This window comes from Dermacentor variabilis, chromosome 5 (assembly GCF_050947875.1).
Source record: "Dermacentor variabilis isolate Ectoservices chromosome 5, ASM5094787v1, whole genome shotgun sequence".
In the NCBI taxonomy this organism is placed as follows: Eukaryota; Metazoa; Arthropoda; class Arachnida; order Ixodida; family Ixodidae; genus Dermacentor; species Dermacentor variabilis.
In genome coordinates, this window is record NC_134572.1 from 101,324,829 (window position 1) to 101,342,048 (window position 17,220).

Below are 17,220 nucleotides of genomic sequence, written 5' to 3' on the forward strand. Positions count from 1 at the left end.
TCGATGCCGTTGAAGGAAAAAAGAAACAAATGAAAGAAAGACGCACTAAAAACATAACAAAGGCTTGCTGACACTGCTGCACGGCGCTACCTGAAGTTCAGTTTCCTCACTTCTTGCTTTATTGAAAACTTTCATTCGTGTTATTTGTGCGGTCTATTCGCTGAATTTGTTTACCTCATGTTTTTCATGTCGTCGAGGCGCTATCTTTGCGTAACCGAGGGCATTTGACAATCTTAATATTTGTCTCCTTTTATCAGTTTTTCATATTAAATTATATAGAAAGAAACGCGTTGTGATTGGTGACAAGGAGTTAAAGTCTGTATCGCAAACCTATGCATGCAGCTGGTGGTAATAGTTACAGAAGCTCGGTATAATATTGGGAATAAAGAAAGAAAAGGAAATCAGAGAGGCGTTGTTTACCTTCCATATTCAGTAAACAGAGTATTACATAAGCAGGTCAATACGTGGGCTGAGAGTTCTGAAAGGAAGAAATAAAACTAATAAAGGAAATTTGACAGTGTGCCGCAAGGTACCGAAAGAACCACAATAAGAGAGAGTCTACTGCGTCCTGTATGCCTTGTCAAGCTGTTTAATTTGCTTCTTTCACTGCGATTTTTGCTTTCGTGATTTCGTTAACGACTTGGTACGAGGTTCCTAGAAGACGCACACGACATGACCACGCGAATTGCGTTTTTGGTGAGTGTGGGATACATGACTATGGGTGTAGGGTGGCACCGGTACTTCAGAGGTGCTTCTTATCACTCACTACGTGCATAAAAATGACTGAAGGTGATTACTGAAGTTTTGTTATCAAGCAATCCATAGCGAGGTGGTGACTGGGCTTGTTAGGATAAACGTGCGTATGATCAGGACTAGTGCGGTATGTCGCAATATACGCTAGTCAGTCTTAAAATACAACATACTTTTACGGAACAACCTATCTCCCTTTGTGTATTTGTCTTTTGCGTACGCTTGTTTATCTAGCCAGCATCACCTCATCTGCCTGCCAATATTTAAAAGAAGCATGCCAGGTCGTTAAGCCGGTACACGATATCTGCTTTTTTTTGTCTTAAAACCAGCACTTCTCTGTCTCTCTCTTTGCATTTGATAAGTCGAATTGACCAGTCGTGGGAGGAAAGGCAGCAGATCTTGCTAAAAGGTCATAATGGTGAGACAATGTCCCTTACAGCTATAGCGAGTGTCGAGGATAATGCGATTCCATAGTAGAATCATTATTTGCCTTTAAAGCGCGGCTCTTAGGCGCCCGTTCCAGGGTTGAGCGTCGGCGACCCTCGGCGTAACCGCGCGAACGCGCTCGTGCCACTGCGCGCGCGTTCGTCGTCGTCGTCTTTTTCCATAGCTGACTTCTATGCTGTTTATCATGCCAGCGTTCTCATACTGCCCACTGACAGTCGGTGCGGTGATTTGGGCCTCAAACTACTTGCCAATGAAAAGACATATCGAGCTGCTTTCAAATTTCGCATTAGGGAGTACACTTGTCGGACACTTCGGATACTTCGGATAAGTCTCTTTTCTTTGCGTAGGACCGCGTATGAGGAATTATAATTTCCGACTAAGGCGACGACGCACCTAATACCGTCGGGGTATTATATCGGGTACAGAAGCCGGGCGTTCGGCATTTTCTGCTGTTCTGGGCGTCCCGCTCGCTCTCAAATCAGGCAAACTCGACGCGCTATTTACAGCGTGCACCGTTGCAAGGCACACGCGCAGTTCACCAAGCGTGGCGGTAGCGGCGTGAGAGAACTGCAGGCAATGGGACGAGAATGACTTCGCGACGTTTCGCACTCAGAGGTGCGGCAGCGTCCTGCGAGACCAGAGCGCCGCTCCGGCTGCTGACTCGGACTCAAGCCACTCGGAAATGCATGCAAATTGCTCGTGCGCCGCCATTCTCGCTCAGCTGCTCGGTGAACGAAAGCATCCTCGCCAGTGCGTGCGTGCGAGCGTCTCTTTTGCCCCTAAAGAGAGAGAGAGAGGCTTCGGGCGAAACCTCATTACGGAGTAGGCTTGAGCGAAAAGGCAAAGTGTTGTAATTATAACGAGGGCTTGTGTAGGTTGTCTCGACCACGCACGCCACTGCTTTTACCAACCAGGGCTTTGCAGCCGTTTCTTGATTGAGAAAGCACAACTTTTTCAGATTAATTTTGACCACTTGGGGTTCTTTAACGTACACCCAATGCGCGGTACACGGTTACTTTTGCATTTCGCCTGCAACGAAATGTGGCCGCCACGGCCGACATTGATCCCACGACCTAGTGCTCAACAATGCAACACAAAAGCTACCAAGCAACCATGCCGGGCTATGTTTGTCATCATAGAAAAAAATAAATAAATTACTAAAAGAAGCATGAAATGAACAAAGGGGACAGATGTGAATACGCAATCGATAGCAAATACTACGCTTTACCAGTGACGAACCAACGTATTCCAGTTAGAAGTCATGGAGCATTTGCAGTTACATTAAGATTCCATGCTAGCAAAAACAAATCCCTATGCTACGTATGTTATCCACACCATTCTAGAACGCGCGTATATGCTCATATGCACCGCAGTGCTCTTTACTCCAAGATTCCTGTGTCGGCAATTTGTGCAAACTTTAGTGCCCCTCTGTATCTGTAATATTACGAATAAATCAGTAACCCACCTTCCTCTCGCCATTTTCTGTGCTGACTTAAAAAAAATGTTGAATCTCGTGGTACGTTCGGTTCAAATGCGCATTAACTCTCGCAGATTAATATAGACAGCTAGTGGATGAAGCTGCTAATGTAACTTGCGGACATGAACACGTCAACTCCTTGACCAAAAGTCCAATGAAATGTCCTTTGGAACATTCTTGCAATGATCCCTGAAAATGCGGGATGACGCTTAGGATTAATTTTTTTAGGGGAATATTTCCCGTTCCGCAACTCGCAGTATCTCTTTGCGTGAAAGAAGAGGCGCGAGAAAGCCGCCTCATTGGTTTAAGCTGCCTCATCGAATTAAGCCGGCTCATTAACGCCGGTGCTGATGCGTAAGCGTGCCGGCCGCAGATAACGTGGATCCTTGGCGACGCAGAGGGCGCCTGGAGTGAAATCGGGCTAATCAATTTACAAATCTGTGGAGGAGCTCGTCACGTCATGGCTCTTGCTGCACCTTCGTCGTGCGCATATATTGAGCTCTACACCGCCTGAAGGGGTTCGGCTTAAACGCCGAGGGTTTGGTCAGCTGGGTTCGAGGTGACGTCAACCGTAACCCCGATTACCAACGCATAAGTTTATGACAGAGACATTGGTTTGCAGTATTGAAACTTGGGCCTCGTTGGTAATACACTATATATACTATATACCTATAGTAAAAAAAAAAGTTGCTGCCCGAATGGCAGGATATTTTGCGAAAGTAAAATATTCGACAGGTATACGATGTAAGGTGAGCATGTTTACCGGCCGTATAAATTGCCTAAGCATTTGCTTACGAAAGCAAGCATGGTGTCACACACGCACAGGAAAGCATGAACAGCTCTCACTCGATGCATCAGTGCGCTTGGGTATTCGCCGTAAGAACGCCGAGGTAATAAAGAGTGGTAGCAGCGGCGAGCGAACGCTTCCAGCTGCCTCTAGTTTCAGCACGTCTGTGCAACTTTACACTATGCGATCTCCAGAACAAGGCATCCGAGAACGCAGCACTCACGAAACCAAGAGCCATTTGGGCTTACCTAGTCATTTGTATGGAAGACGCAGATTACCTTGCAGCCTAGTGCGCGCATGGCGGCGCGATGTGCGCGCATGGCGGCGCGATGTGCGCACATGGCGGCGCTCAGCGGCTCAGTCGTGCCACGCCTAGCAATGGCCGGAATAGCGCATTCACGACGGCGTGATGGCAGTAGTATGAAAACACTGGACTGTACTGTGACTGTATATGACGAAGATGGCATTAGGGCAATGGAATAACGAAGTTGTACTGACAACAGCGCAATGACAGCGATGGAGTGACGACACAGGCATGACGGCAATGGGACGGCGACTATAGACTAAGTGTACGACAGAATGACGATGATGAAACGACCTCGATGGCAGGGCGACTGGAAACGACAGAACGACGATGTCGGAGTGACAGCGGCGGCGGCTCGACGATGCCGGCATGATGACGATATGGGAATACGAGTGACAACGACATATCAAAGGCGGTGAAACGAATACGACGGCGTGCTTATGTCGGAGCTCACGTGCATCGCCTGCCCTCCCGGGCCGTCTTGGTTTACGATATATCCAGTGGTTGTGGTGCACGACTTCCGGTGCTGGTGGCAACCATGCAAAACAGCAGTCAGCAGCCAGAACCCGAAAAAAGGGGGGAAGGGGGAAGAGGCAAACAAAGCTGCGCTTTACGATTATTGGAGGGCGCTTAAGCTTCGCCTTTTAGAGTGGAACGCGATAGGATTCAAATATTCTTGACTGCGTCTCACGCTTCCCGACAACTTCAATTTATGCAACCGTAATGTTTAACGGCAAACACTGGCGGCGAACGCTCTGCACGAAGGCGAGCTTTCTGGTAGGAACGCGGCCTTTTGCCTGGGCCGTTCCCGGAGGTAGTGCACAGCCGCGTCAAAGGAGTTACATCATTTTCAGGTTTATGCTATCGATTCGCATTTTTAATATTTAAGTCTGAGAAGATTTAACACAGAAGGCACGCGCTGCCGCTGTTTTGTTCCATGATATTTGTGGGCTGTCATTCTCCAAATTCCGAGGAATAAAATTATGAAGAATTTAAGACAAAATATGAGGTGCTTTAGTGATAGTATGGTGTCGCAATAAAACCCGCATATACCGCATTTCAAATAGAAATGCGTCGCATATGTGTATACCTAAATATATGCGACAATTTTCGCTCACGGACAACTATGCCGATGCCGACACCAAGACCGATACCGGATTATCTGGGACATTGGGCCCTTAGCGCTGTCGCATTAAAACATGTGCTGCCCGCAGAAGACCGCAACCAGCGCCAATGAGAACAAAGCACGATCCAGCAACGAATACAGAACACAACAGAACAAAAGCTATCAGCACAAGAGCGTACAACAAACACGAAGAGCATGAACTGATTGAATGCTTGGATCTTGCAGTAGATACGCCACCGGAAGATTCACGTTCAAGCATGCAGTTTATTTCTTTTTTTACGGCCTTCTCGTGAATATTGTTGGACACAGTGGAGAGGGTTGAATAAACTTTTCAAAAGGAGTAAGGGGAGGAGGAAGAGCAGGAGAAATAGACAGAAAGACAGGGAGGTTAGGAAGTTCTCAAACAGGCGGGCTACCCTGTGCTCGGGAAAGGGGATAAGGGAATAAAAGATAATGAAGAAGAGATACTGCAAAAAAAAAAGGAAATAAGGAAAGAAGAGCACCAATAAAAGAGAAAAACAGTAAATTCCCACTACTAACCACGGCAGTTCGTTATGTTAGCTGAACGCACGCAGCAGTGCTGTGTAAACAGAATGTTGCCACACCTTCCGTAACGCGATGGTACTTTAACGCGTCTGAGGCCGCATAAGGTCGATTAACAAAAGAACAAACTTTCTCAAAGCGCTGCAAACAACAAAAAATATACACATAGATGGCAAAGGTAAGGCTTGGGTTATCATTTCTATTTTGTACGCCACTAAGAGCGAATATAAGTTTCGCAGAAGTCAGCAAGGCCTCGGAGGAAATTTCATGAAAGCTTCTGGCTGCTTCAGGGTGGGCGGCTCTTTTTTTCTTTAGTCCTTTGCCATTTTTTTTCTGGGTTGCACTCATATCTCTTGCTTCTGCTCGCACGACTGCGCTAAGGTGTCAGGGTATGCGCCCAGCGTAATGAATGGTTATTGCGCACGTCACTTACTTTCCTCCGCCTTTTGGAGAGAGGGAAGACTTAACGAAAGATTTGTGGCCCTCTTCACATCCTCGTGGCCCTTATGACGCGTAGATATGTGTGGCTGGTTATTACGCCATGCGAATGACCCGCGTGACAAGCTTGGCGTGGAACTCAAACGAGGCGGCTGCTTGCTACAACCCTGAGGGACAACGCAATGGTTACGCTATAGTGGAGTGCGCCTTTTTTTTGGGGGGGGGGAGGGGGATAGGGGAGGGGGATGAAAGAATGGTGTGTACAAAAAGCAAGAGCAGCGGAATTGTAACGCAACGACTGGAAAATATTTTTTATGCGCGTTTTCAAATTTCTCGCTCCTGATTGTCTTGGATCAACGCGCTGTTATTCACGGAGTTAGAACATGACGAAGTACACACCATACAGGGCGTGAACTAGCAGCTGCTTATTTCCGACGATTTGTTGAAACATATTTATACTCCTGTGTTAACAAAATGATCGCGCGAAGACAGAGAGGAGTATAGGGCAAATGCGCATTTCTCTTGCACGCCCAAGACCAAATGAGACAAACGATAAGCATTTGTTTCTGCTAGGGTCCCTGAACGGAAGTGTGTCCTTGGTGTATTCTCCACCTATCATTTTTTCCACGCTGTTGTGCGCGTTTGATAATATATTTACCCTTTCTAACTGTGGAATACACTTTTCAATCAGCTTATCCTGGGCAGAGAACTCTACTTCAACATTTTGCTCATTGGCTACCTTTTCTAGGTCGCGGGCAACTTTATGTATGTACGGCAGTATGTTTTGCTCTGGCGTAACCTGAATCATTGTCTTGCGCATATTTTCTTGCCATTCATTGTCCTAAATAGTTTCTTAGCTATTGATGCAATCAGGCTGTCGGTGGGACTGGCTATTCTTCAGTCTTTTAATCTGGACGTTTAGACTTTGCTGAGCCTATTGGAAAGAATATTTGTTTATACTTTGCGTGAGGCAAGAACACAGTACACCTCTTTTAACAAGCCTTGAGTGCGTTTAATCTTATCTCATTATTGCATTTTCTCCTTTCGTTAGATACATCCAACAGGTGAGCTCAAACTTCACGCCGATATAATTAGCGCGTGCCATCAATAGTTTTGTCTTCTAAAAAAATTCATATCGTGCAGGGAGCGCAGCCAAAATAAATGCTAATCTTTGAGCTGAGTGGTCTTGGGGTTGCAAGAGGAATGCGCATGTGCACAGCACTTGTGATTGTCTGTATTCACTTGATCATTTTGTTAACACGTTCGTATAAATATGTTTCAGTAAATTGTTTGAAAAGCGCAGTAGCCAGTAGACGCTCTGTGTGGTGTGTGCTTCATCATGTTGTGTACCTATGAATAACGGCGTGTTTATCCAAGACAATGTATAACTAACTGATCCCTACTGCAGCTCTACTCCTTCCTCATGTTTCTTTTGTAGCCTCTGATTCTCACGAACGTCGTTCATTCCTTACGGTTTTTAGTAGTCTGTGTCTGCTCTTGCTAGTACATAGTGGTTTCGCTGAACTAAAGAAAGAAGAGGAAGAAAGCAACAAAAGCAGGAAATCCTATTAACCTAGGAAATGGCCATTGACACTTATATGGGAAGCTTTGGCTGGAAAATAAGATCGCGCTGCGTGTCAAGGCTACAAATCGAAAACTTGCAAAAGCTTCCGTCGGGTCACTTCCATGTCCTAGGAATGGCTTTGTAAACGCTAGAGCTTTGTTTATAGGTTCTTTCGAGAGGCAGTTTACTGCACCAGTACATTTTCCGCCATTGTTTGTAATGTGCGCAATACATCAGCGAAGGATGTTGGGAACCGATAGCTAAACATTGTAGAGCGTTCGGAGAAGCAGCTCATTCAATGGTTTGAGGTGGCATTAACTATTCTGAAATAACGATAGCGTTCATAACAGAACACATTGCGCTGAATGTTTCCGTTGCTGCTTAAACACGGACATTCCAGCTAATTATTCTTAAAATATTCGAGAATGCATGCTTGAAAAGGGATAAAAATGCAGATTCTAATAAAGGATCCAACAGTCGCTGGCACACTGCGAAGCAAATGTTTTGAATCGCACAATTAGTTGTTATTATATCCGAGACAAGTTACACTCAATCCAAAAGCACAAGCTCAATTGTGATTATGTACTGAAAGGCGTTTTCTGCTCTGGAGACGACTGCTGGTGCAGGAAGTACGCGATAGACAAATCTCTCAATGGTTGGTAGACGCCGTAGGTGAGGTGGCTCGCGCGTTTTAAGCTTTCCGGACCCTCACATGTTTCAACTCTACAGCGGACAAAAACGTAGTCGCAGGCAGTGCGTGTGCTCAGAATTTTTCGGAGCGCCAGTATATTCACGTAGTGGTGTGAAGCCAATAAGGAAGTTCCAAAATCTGAATGACTGTTGTGCTCTCCATTGCATCGTCCTGTTTTTCCGTATTATATATTGCGCTTGTGAATGTTTATTTGGCTTGTCGGACGCATTTTGAGCTTGGCACTTGTGTAAAAGCACGCGTGTCCTTTGAAAAATTGGTTCACTCACATTTCCGAGAGCACAGCGTTTAAGAATGGTATGTATGTATGTATGTATGTATGTATGTATGTATGTATGTATGTATGTATGTATGTATGTATGTATGTATGTATGTATGTATGTATGTATGTATGTATGTATGTATGTATGTATGTATGTATGTATGTATGTATGTATGTATGTATGTATGTATGTATGTATGTATGTATGTATGTATGTATGTATGTATGTATGTATGTATGTATGTATGTATGTATGTATGTATGTATGTATGTATGTATGTATGTATGTATGTATGTATGTATGTATGTATGTATGTATGTATGTATGTATGTATGTATGTATGTATGTATGTATGTATGTATGTATGTATGTATGTATGTATGTATGTATGTATGTATGTATGTATGTATGTATGTATGTATGTGAATGCCGAAAGATCCAGAGAGCGCAGTTTAGAAGCAAGATTTGAGATATGAAACCATTACGCGCAAGTGCTATTCGAAGAGCGTTATCAGCAGCAACGCGTTGTTCCGCTTATGACTCGTCGTGCCCGAGTGCTTTAGGAATAACGCAATATTCTCAAAGCAGGTCGCAGCTCGCGGCTAATTCAGCATTTCCTGCACATTCGGAAGGCTTCTAAGCTTTTCCTTCGCGGGAACAACGCCCACACGCTTTACCGGCCCACAAATGTTGGGCCGTAACTCCTTGCCTGCTTTCAACGTTTCCCCATCTATGAGAAAACTTTCGAGTGTGGGAAGCTTGCCGGGCGTTCGAGAAAACGACGTGACTCCTGTTTACACCGGGGCTCTTCGTGACCGCGCGCCCAAACAACGGGACGTCTTCAAGTGTGCTTCCTCGAAAAGGCCGGAACATAAAGCAGCCTGACGCAGAGCCGACGGACTACGAGGAAAACGACCGCTTGCGTCATTTATTGCTTCTCTCTTTTTAACTTTTCACTGGGAGAAATGTGACGACGACGTGGTTCCGTTCCAGCGGCTCTCTTCTTCTCGCTTGCCGCGTGCGCTTGATTGGCCTTGCTCCCTTTCGACGGCGCCGTGGCAATTGGAGGCGACCACGGTTTGGAGTTATTAATAGCGTGAGAAAAACAAAAAAAGGACGGCGGATGCGTGGAGGTTCTAGATCGACTGGATGGGCAGTCCCTATCAAAACTTTCGAAGAGATGCATGCGCGATCGGACTTTGCAAAATATATAGCCGATTGGAGCAGGAAACATTCCTTGCAGTAGGTTCCACAAAGGCCCGCTATGCGCGTGCTGCGCTTAGCCAGGTGTCGCCTGGTAATAAAGACGTGCCTCTTCTCTATATATGTATATCCTTTTTCTCATTTGACTGCTGCAGCACATATTCATGTTTATTGAGCAGGTACTCAATTTACAGGGCGTCAAAAGCATCAGAGAGCAGTGGCGTACCAACTATGTTTCGTGTGGAGGCGTAGCTCTCGCTCTTTGTGTATATATATATATATATATATATATATATATATATATATATATATATATATATATATATATATATATATATATATATATATATATATATATATATATATATATATATATATATATATATATATAAATATATATATATATATAAAGAGAGCGAGAGGTAGAAAGACAGAGAGCGGGGAAATCGAGGGAGAGATTTCAGTGATGAAAGCCTCGGACTCTGGCCTCAACGTCGGGAAAAACAACGTTTGGCACAACTATATATATATATATGAATACGCCTGGGATCGCTTTGCCGTCGCTACCCTTTGTCAGCACCTGGCGCTACGCCAACAACGGCAGCTGCACTGCTGTAGTAACCCGGTATATAATTTTCCATGTGACTTCTACAGTACATGCTCGTTTTTCGTATGCTTTACTACAAACCTTGACGTTCTAGAAATCAGACTGCTGCTTCACCACCTCGTCGAGCAAGGACACGATATCACGTTACACTGGATTCCAAGCCACTGTGTCATAACGGGCAATGAACATGCCGACGCAGCAGCGCGATCTGCACATGAGGAGGGCTTGACAGACTCCATTCCATTCTCAAGAACAGACGCTGCAATGAAAATTCGTGTGATTACAGGGCGTCAAAAGCATCAGAGAGCAGTGGCGTACCAACTATGTTTCGTGTGGAGGCGTAGCTCTCGCTCTTATATATATATATATATATATATATACATGAGGAGGGCTTGACAGACTCCATTCCATTCTCAAGAACAGACGCTGCAATGAAAATTCGTGTGCTTGCAAATGAAGCGATCAGAACTTTATGGAACACATTAAGGTTGAATCACACACGTCTACACCGACTGGACCCATCCCTTCGACTTCAACCACCATCTGGACTCTCGCGACTCGAGACAGCGGTACTTTGCCCACTGTGGCTTGGTGTCGCTTACACAAGATCTTTCGCCTTCCGAGTCGGTATGGATGAGAGCGCGGCTTGCAGTCACTGCGGCGGCGAGGAGACCATAGAACATGTACTTTGCCACTGTCCTCGATACAGCGCGCACCTAGTGTCAGTAGCGACCGCGTTGACACGCCTTGACGACAGGCCACTTCCAGAACAGTCCGTCTTGGAATGCCGACATGAACTGTCGTCGCAGCGAAAGTCGGTCAAGGCTTTTTTGACCTTTTTACGTGATAGTGGCCTATTGCAAGGACTCTAATGATCACATTCCGTCCCTTTTCATTTTTTTTCAGGCTTTTATTTTTGTCATGCTGTTCTTTCCGTCTTTACTTCCCCTTTTTCTTCCCCTAGTAGAGGGTAGCAGACTGGAGGTTTTAACCCTGGTTAACCTCTCTGCCTTTCTTTCATTTGCATCTCTCTCTCTCTCTCTTGTCATAAACAGACAAGAAAGTTACTATTGGTCTAGAGACAAAATCGCTAAAATGACAACATTGATTGCATACCCGTAAATGATAAAAAATGGCTGATATGATTTTGTGTTTTCAAAGATGGCTAGACGATAAACAAAACGAGAACCAGGTTTTTCATCTTGCCCTTGTTTTGTTCATCGTCTTCAATTTCCACATCCCGCCTTCCCCCTGTTTTCCGAAGATGGTTAGGTTAGACAGCCTCAACAAACACGGGTGATGCAAGGCATGCTAGACTAAACTTGTTTTGGTCTGCTGCAGCGACAGCTTCCTAATCAATGCAGCCTTGTAAGCGCGTCCAGCAGGCGGCTCGAACCGCGAAGTGACGTAACACTTCGCTGCTTAGTGCGGCCAGCCGAGCGTCATGTGCTACAGCACGTCGCGGCCAGGCATGAAAGACAATGCAACTGCCCAAGTAGGAAATACATAATAAAAGAAAGTACTTATCAGGGCGCAATTCTGAGAGAAAATTTGGCATCAGCTGTGGCTTGTTGGATTTATCAGTGTGCAGCCGACAGTGCCTGCTTTCAAAAGTGTGTGTGTGTGTGTGTGTGTGTAGGGGGGGGGGAGGAGGTAGAAAATGGCATATTTTGCTCTTTCACTTTCGACTGAAGGGGGTGGGGTGCGTGCTACGGCCCCTCTGGCAAACGTGCTTACGACAAGCATGGTGTCACGCGTGCACAGGCAAATTTAAACATGCTTTGACACCTTCTTTGACCCCCAATTAGCCTACTTTGCCCGCTACTTTGAAGACTGAGGGGGGAAGGCAAGTGCCCTCCCCTCCTGGCCCCCTATTGATACACCTATGTCGGGTAGTCAGTTTAGACTCCCTGATGTGATAAAAGAAGTGCGACACTTTCCTTCATCCCGTTATAGGCCTCGAGATCAATCCATTTTGAGTAAACATTTGCATCACCGTCGTCCTTGCAACATGTGAATAAAGGCACTCCCCCACTCCAGTTGCTCTGATGGCAACGCCGGTCGCCTTTCTTCGGGTGCCTTGAGCGACGAAAAGCCCGGCCCAGATTTGATGTTTCCTGGCCGTAGACCTGCCACATAACTTTGTGTGCGTCCCCCAGTGGCATCGGTTTTTTCCTTTCTCTCCGCCTTTGCGCTTCTTTAAAGGGTCAATTGAAATGGCGTTTGTTCCTGTCCGAGCGGCCTTAGATACGCTAGGAACACGGTCGCCGCTGCGAAAGAGATAGACACATTTGTTGACACGCACGAAGCCAAGTGGCCTGTCGCCCTGACGCGCATTATCGTTACTGGGCTCCTCCGTGAAAGTAAATGATTTCTTTCCTCTCATAATAAAAGAGTTACGTCGTTCGCTTGTTAGTTTATCTAAAAAGACGTACTAGACTTTCGTGCGGCTCGTAAAATTTTTGCTTATGAGAAAGTACGACTCATTGGTCTGGAATCAACAACTTATGTTCTGTTTAAGAAATTAGATTACTGTGAAATATGACTCACAATGAGTCAACACCAATGTCGCACAATGGTCGACTCTTGTTACATTTGTTGTGTCGCCAAAAAAAAAAGGCTGCATTGTTCCAAAGCGACTAAACTAACACGTACATTCCTCTTAAACTATTAACTGAAGATCGTAGCACCGTCTCGCGGGAACGAATAAGAAAAAAAAAGCGCCGTGATCTCTCTATTGAGGCTAGTGCTTATATGATGACCGTAAGTGCTATGTAGCCAGTCTACATTCATTCAATTTAAAAATGATTTCACGTCGTGCTTCGATGACATCGTTCAGGACCATTTTCGCGTTGGACAACAACTACATTCTGCGCGCAAACAAGGTGGAGTCAGCTGCTCTTACAGCGATAATTTCAGGTACAGATGATGAAAAAAATTGTCCCAGCAAATATTGCGGCTCTTTTGAGATAGGACACCTGACAGTCGGTAGTCCGTGCGACGTGTTAGCCAAGTTGTTGTTCGATGTAGTTGGGTTCTTAGGCATGCGAACCGAACCTTATGTATGGTATGCTATGGTATGAAAAACTTTATTCATGTCCTTCAGGTCATGTTAGATTCCTAGCCCGAAGCGTAGTGAACATTATTATTATTATTATCATTATTATTATTATTATTATTATTATTATTATTATTATTATTATTATTATTATTATTATTATTATTATTATTATTATTATTATTATTATTATTATGATTATTATTATTATTATTCGATATGAAAATACATGTCTGTACTCTTTAGGTACGAAGGCATAGAAATAGAAGTTTCAGGTATATGAAAAAGGGAAGCTTAGCGGGAAGAAAGAACAACGTGAGAGACCACGAAGATTGAAGTAAAACAAAGGACGAAGAATATAATGCGGCAGCAGGAAAACAATAATGCAAGTAGCACTTACCCAAAACGAATATAAAAAAAATCTTGTCACAGGTAGAGATATTCTGAATAGACGTATGACATTTTTAACAGAACGTTCGCGCGTGAAAGAGCGCGCATGCGTCACCACGTGGTGCAACACGACCAACGCTGCACGCCTTTAAAGCTCATCGTCAGGTGAAGAAGAAAGAGCAAGGAGAGAGAAAGTACCCATCATGTGGTGCGGCATACTCGGAGAGCCAGCACGAACTTCGTTGGAATCCGGCGCACGCGGTCGTGATTCAGAGGCCGGCTACACTGGGTTTAGCTATTCCAATATTTTACTGGGTTTTTTTTTGCTACCCGTCACTTTTGTTTCGTCCCTCGGAGAAAGAATCAAGTCCCCGTCCAAATGCGGGTAGGCAGATCGAAGAAATCTCCGCTCCAGTGCTGGAAGCATCTGAATAATGCATTAGAAGACCAGACCGGGGACCCTCGCTTTCTTCGAGGAAGCTTTGCCTCGCAGAGAGTCATCTTTGCTCTACGATCTTTCCTCTTTGTGCGCGCACTCCCGTGTACCTGAGTTATTCGATGAATGCGACGGTTGCTTTTGTTACTATACAGAATACGGTCTTCTGGAACGCGGCCGACCCGATCAGGTATGTATAATTTTATTGCGGGAACCTCGCCAAAACGAACTTATGCCCTAACAAGACAGGGTTTTCTTAATGCGCGTAAGAGCAGTAGTGGTTCGTTAGTCGACGAAGGAAACTCACTTTGACAGTGCCCGGTCTTCTGCCGGTCGTATTCATTTGCTCGCCCGGATGCTTCGGCTTTATAAAACTATTTTCTTTTAGTGTCCTTACGGTCTCGGCTTTTCCCCCCTTTTTTCTGTGTGACTGTTTTGTTTTAGTTGATGAACACCACCAGCTCATATTGCGGTTTGCCATAGCTGACTTGCGTGCGCTAGCTTATTTTGCTAATACGGTGGTGGCCTGCGCTGGAAGTGTGGAGGAGGCTGTTTTCGCCACGCGATGCGCAACGGGAGCTTGAGCGCAGATAACGAATTTTTTTTTCATTACTTGCTCTTTATGGAGCGGAGTGCCGAGCCTGGAGGCCCTTTCGACCATTTTCACCGGTCGATAACTTGTAATAGAGAGCTCCATCAGAAGGCTTCGGCATAGGATGCCATCTCCACCTTCCCCTGGATCAAGTTCACGTAATCTTATTTGCAATTTGATCAAACTTCACACCTGCAACAGGACCACCTCTACCGCTGTAGTGCCAGCATCCACTCCAGGCCCTTCTTGTCAATCCCGGCATCAAAAAGAAAACGGAGATGTCATCTTTCGCCCTCAAACAAACCGAGCTTTCATTCCTACATGACAAACACAACGAACACAGCCACGTTCACACGGACGGTTCTGTCTCCTCTAAAAGTTCAGCTGGAGCAGTGGTACTTTCCGCGCAATCTGTCACCATCAAACTCGAGACGTCTCACGCTACATCATCGACGGCTGCAGAACTAGCAGCTGTCCGTGCGGCTTTCGAGTTTATTGATCCTAAATCACCACATTCATGGTCCATTGTTTGTGATTCAAAGGCAGCTCTCCAGTGTCTGCTGTCCCCTTTCCACCACGGACCTAATGTGCAATTAGTAGCAGACATCCGACTACTCCACCATTACGTAATCGACAAGGGACACAACATTATCTACCAATGGATACTGGGTCACTGCGGAATTTCAGGAAATCACAGTGTGGGTGACGCTTCCCGGTCGGCCCACGATGGTGCACAGATTATACACATACCGCTGTCGAGAACAGACGCAGCCACAAGTCTTCGCTCCCTCGCACGCGAGCTTACGCTAACTCTGTGGAACACCACTGAATTCACAAACGCAAGTCTTCACAGATTGGATCCAAGTTTGCAACTCCGCCTTCCACCAGGGTTGCCACGAGCGGAAGCAACACTTCTGTGCCGCCTATGGCTCGGCGTGGCATTCACGAACTCCTATTCCTTCCTCATTGGAATGGCTGACAGCCCTGCTTGCGACACCTGCGGCTGCGACGAGACGATCGCCTCACCTCCTCTGTGACTGTCCATGTTACAATGTGCCAAGAAAAGTGCCCGTGACCGCGCTCGAAAAACTGTACAATCGCCCCTTCACAGAAGAGAAAGTTCTACGACACGGGTCCATACGGGTTTCGGCACTCAAGGCGTTAAGGGCTTTGCTGAAGTTTTTAAGGGCCTGTGAATTGTGCGACCGCCTTTGACTATTGTTGCACGTCACATCGCCTTAAATACTACTTGAATCTTTCTGCGTTTGTTCTCTCTCTTCTTTCTCCTTTTATTCCCTTTACCCCTTTCCCCAGCGCAGGGTAGCCAGCCGGTATTTACACTGGCTAACCTCCCTGCCTTTTCTTACCTTTTGTCTCTTTCTCTCTCTCTCTCTCTCTCTCTTATCTGTAGACTTAACCCTGGGTCAATGAAGACGGCAAGTTGGGCCAGTTGGTTAGGATTTGTTGTAAGGTTCGTTATAGCGCAACAAAAGACACGGACAAAATAAACGTATAAAACGACGACATGGCGCCGTGTCGTCGTTTTATACCTTCCTTTTGTCGGTGTCTTGTGTGGCGCTGTAACGAATCATACAATAAAACCTCGGTTATTCGTAGTACAGATTTGATACCACATGACGTTGTTCACCGCAATATCTGAGCACCTCGCTTCAAACCAACCCGTACTTTCTTACGCGTTGCTCTTGTGAAGTACAGCACAGATATGGATCGATATGAGTGCAACGTTAAATTGTTCACGTATGCATCTTGGGAAAAAACAGTGACATGAGTTGAGCGGTAAGTGGGCTAGCCGAATCTCAGTCTGCGTGTATGGCCTTCTCATTACGGACGTTATTTGAAGTTTTCTTCTTCCCTCGACGAACGCCATGTTTCTTGTGCATACTTACCGAAAAGGAGTTGTAGAAACACGGCAGTTTTCAGCAGACGCTTGTAGAACGCAGTATCCATGGCACTTTCAAGGCGGTAAGTGACGTCAGGCACTTGTAGTTGACAAGCTGGCTTGTTCAACGTAGCACCATTGCGGTCCACCCTTTCTTCGCGCTCCTAACACAACCTGTGAAATAGGGTAATGAAGAGAAATAAGGTAATGAATAAGGTAATGAAGGAAGCAAAATACGCATTAGCTAATATCAAAGTTTGCAACAGTGGTTCTTTGGTATGGGTGACTCACCAAAAGTGACGGGTCTGTCTGGTGCGTTCTCAACCCCCCCCCCCCTTTTTTCTTTCTTTCTCTCCATCTACTGCGATATCACTTTGCAATATCCTTCAGCAAACGTTGCCTAAACTTACGTTTTAACGGGCACCAAACGACCGACACTGTTAATTCTAATATTGACCCTTCGCAATGAAACGGTCAAGTTCATAAAACGCAACAGCCTACCTAGCCGTTTAGTTTGCTAGCTTTCGTTTGTTTGTAGCAGCGTACTGAATAACGCGTAAATTTCCACCCCCGCACGCATCACCAGAGTGTCGCAAAGACATATTTATCACGATTTATTAGAACAA

At 45.5% G+C, this 17,220-nt stretch overlaps 1 protein-coding gene across 1 annotated transcript in view; it reads right to left on the reverse strand.

The window, feature by feature from the left end:
- Positions 1-16,764, reverse strand: part of LOC142583000 (uncharacterized) — a 146,715-nt gene extending 129,951 nt beyond the window's left edge. The window contains exon 1 of the mRNA XM_075693214.1: positions 16,602-16,764. Coding sequence (XP_075549329.1) covers positions 16,602-16,662 — 61 coding nt within the window. The 5' untranslated portion in view covers positions 16,663-16,764. The remainder of the gene's footprint in view (positions 1-16,601) is intronic.
- Positions 16,765-17,220: the final 456 nt, after the last annotated feature.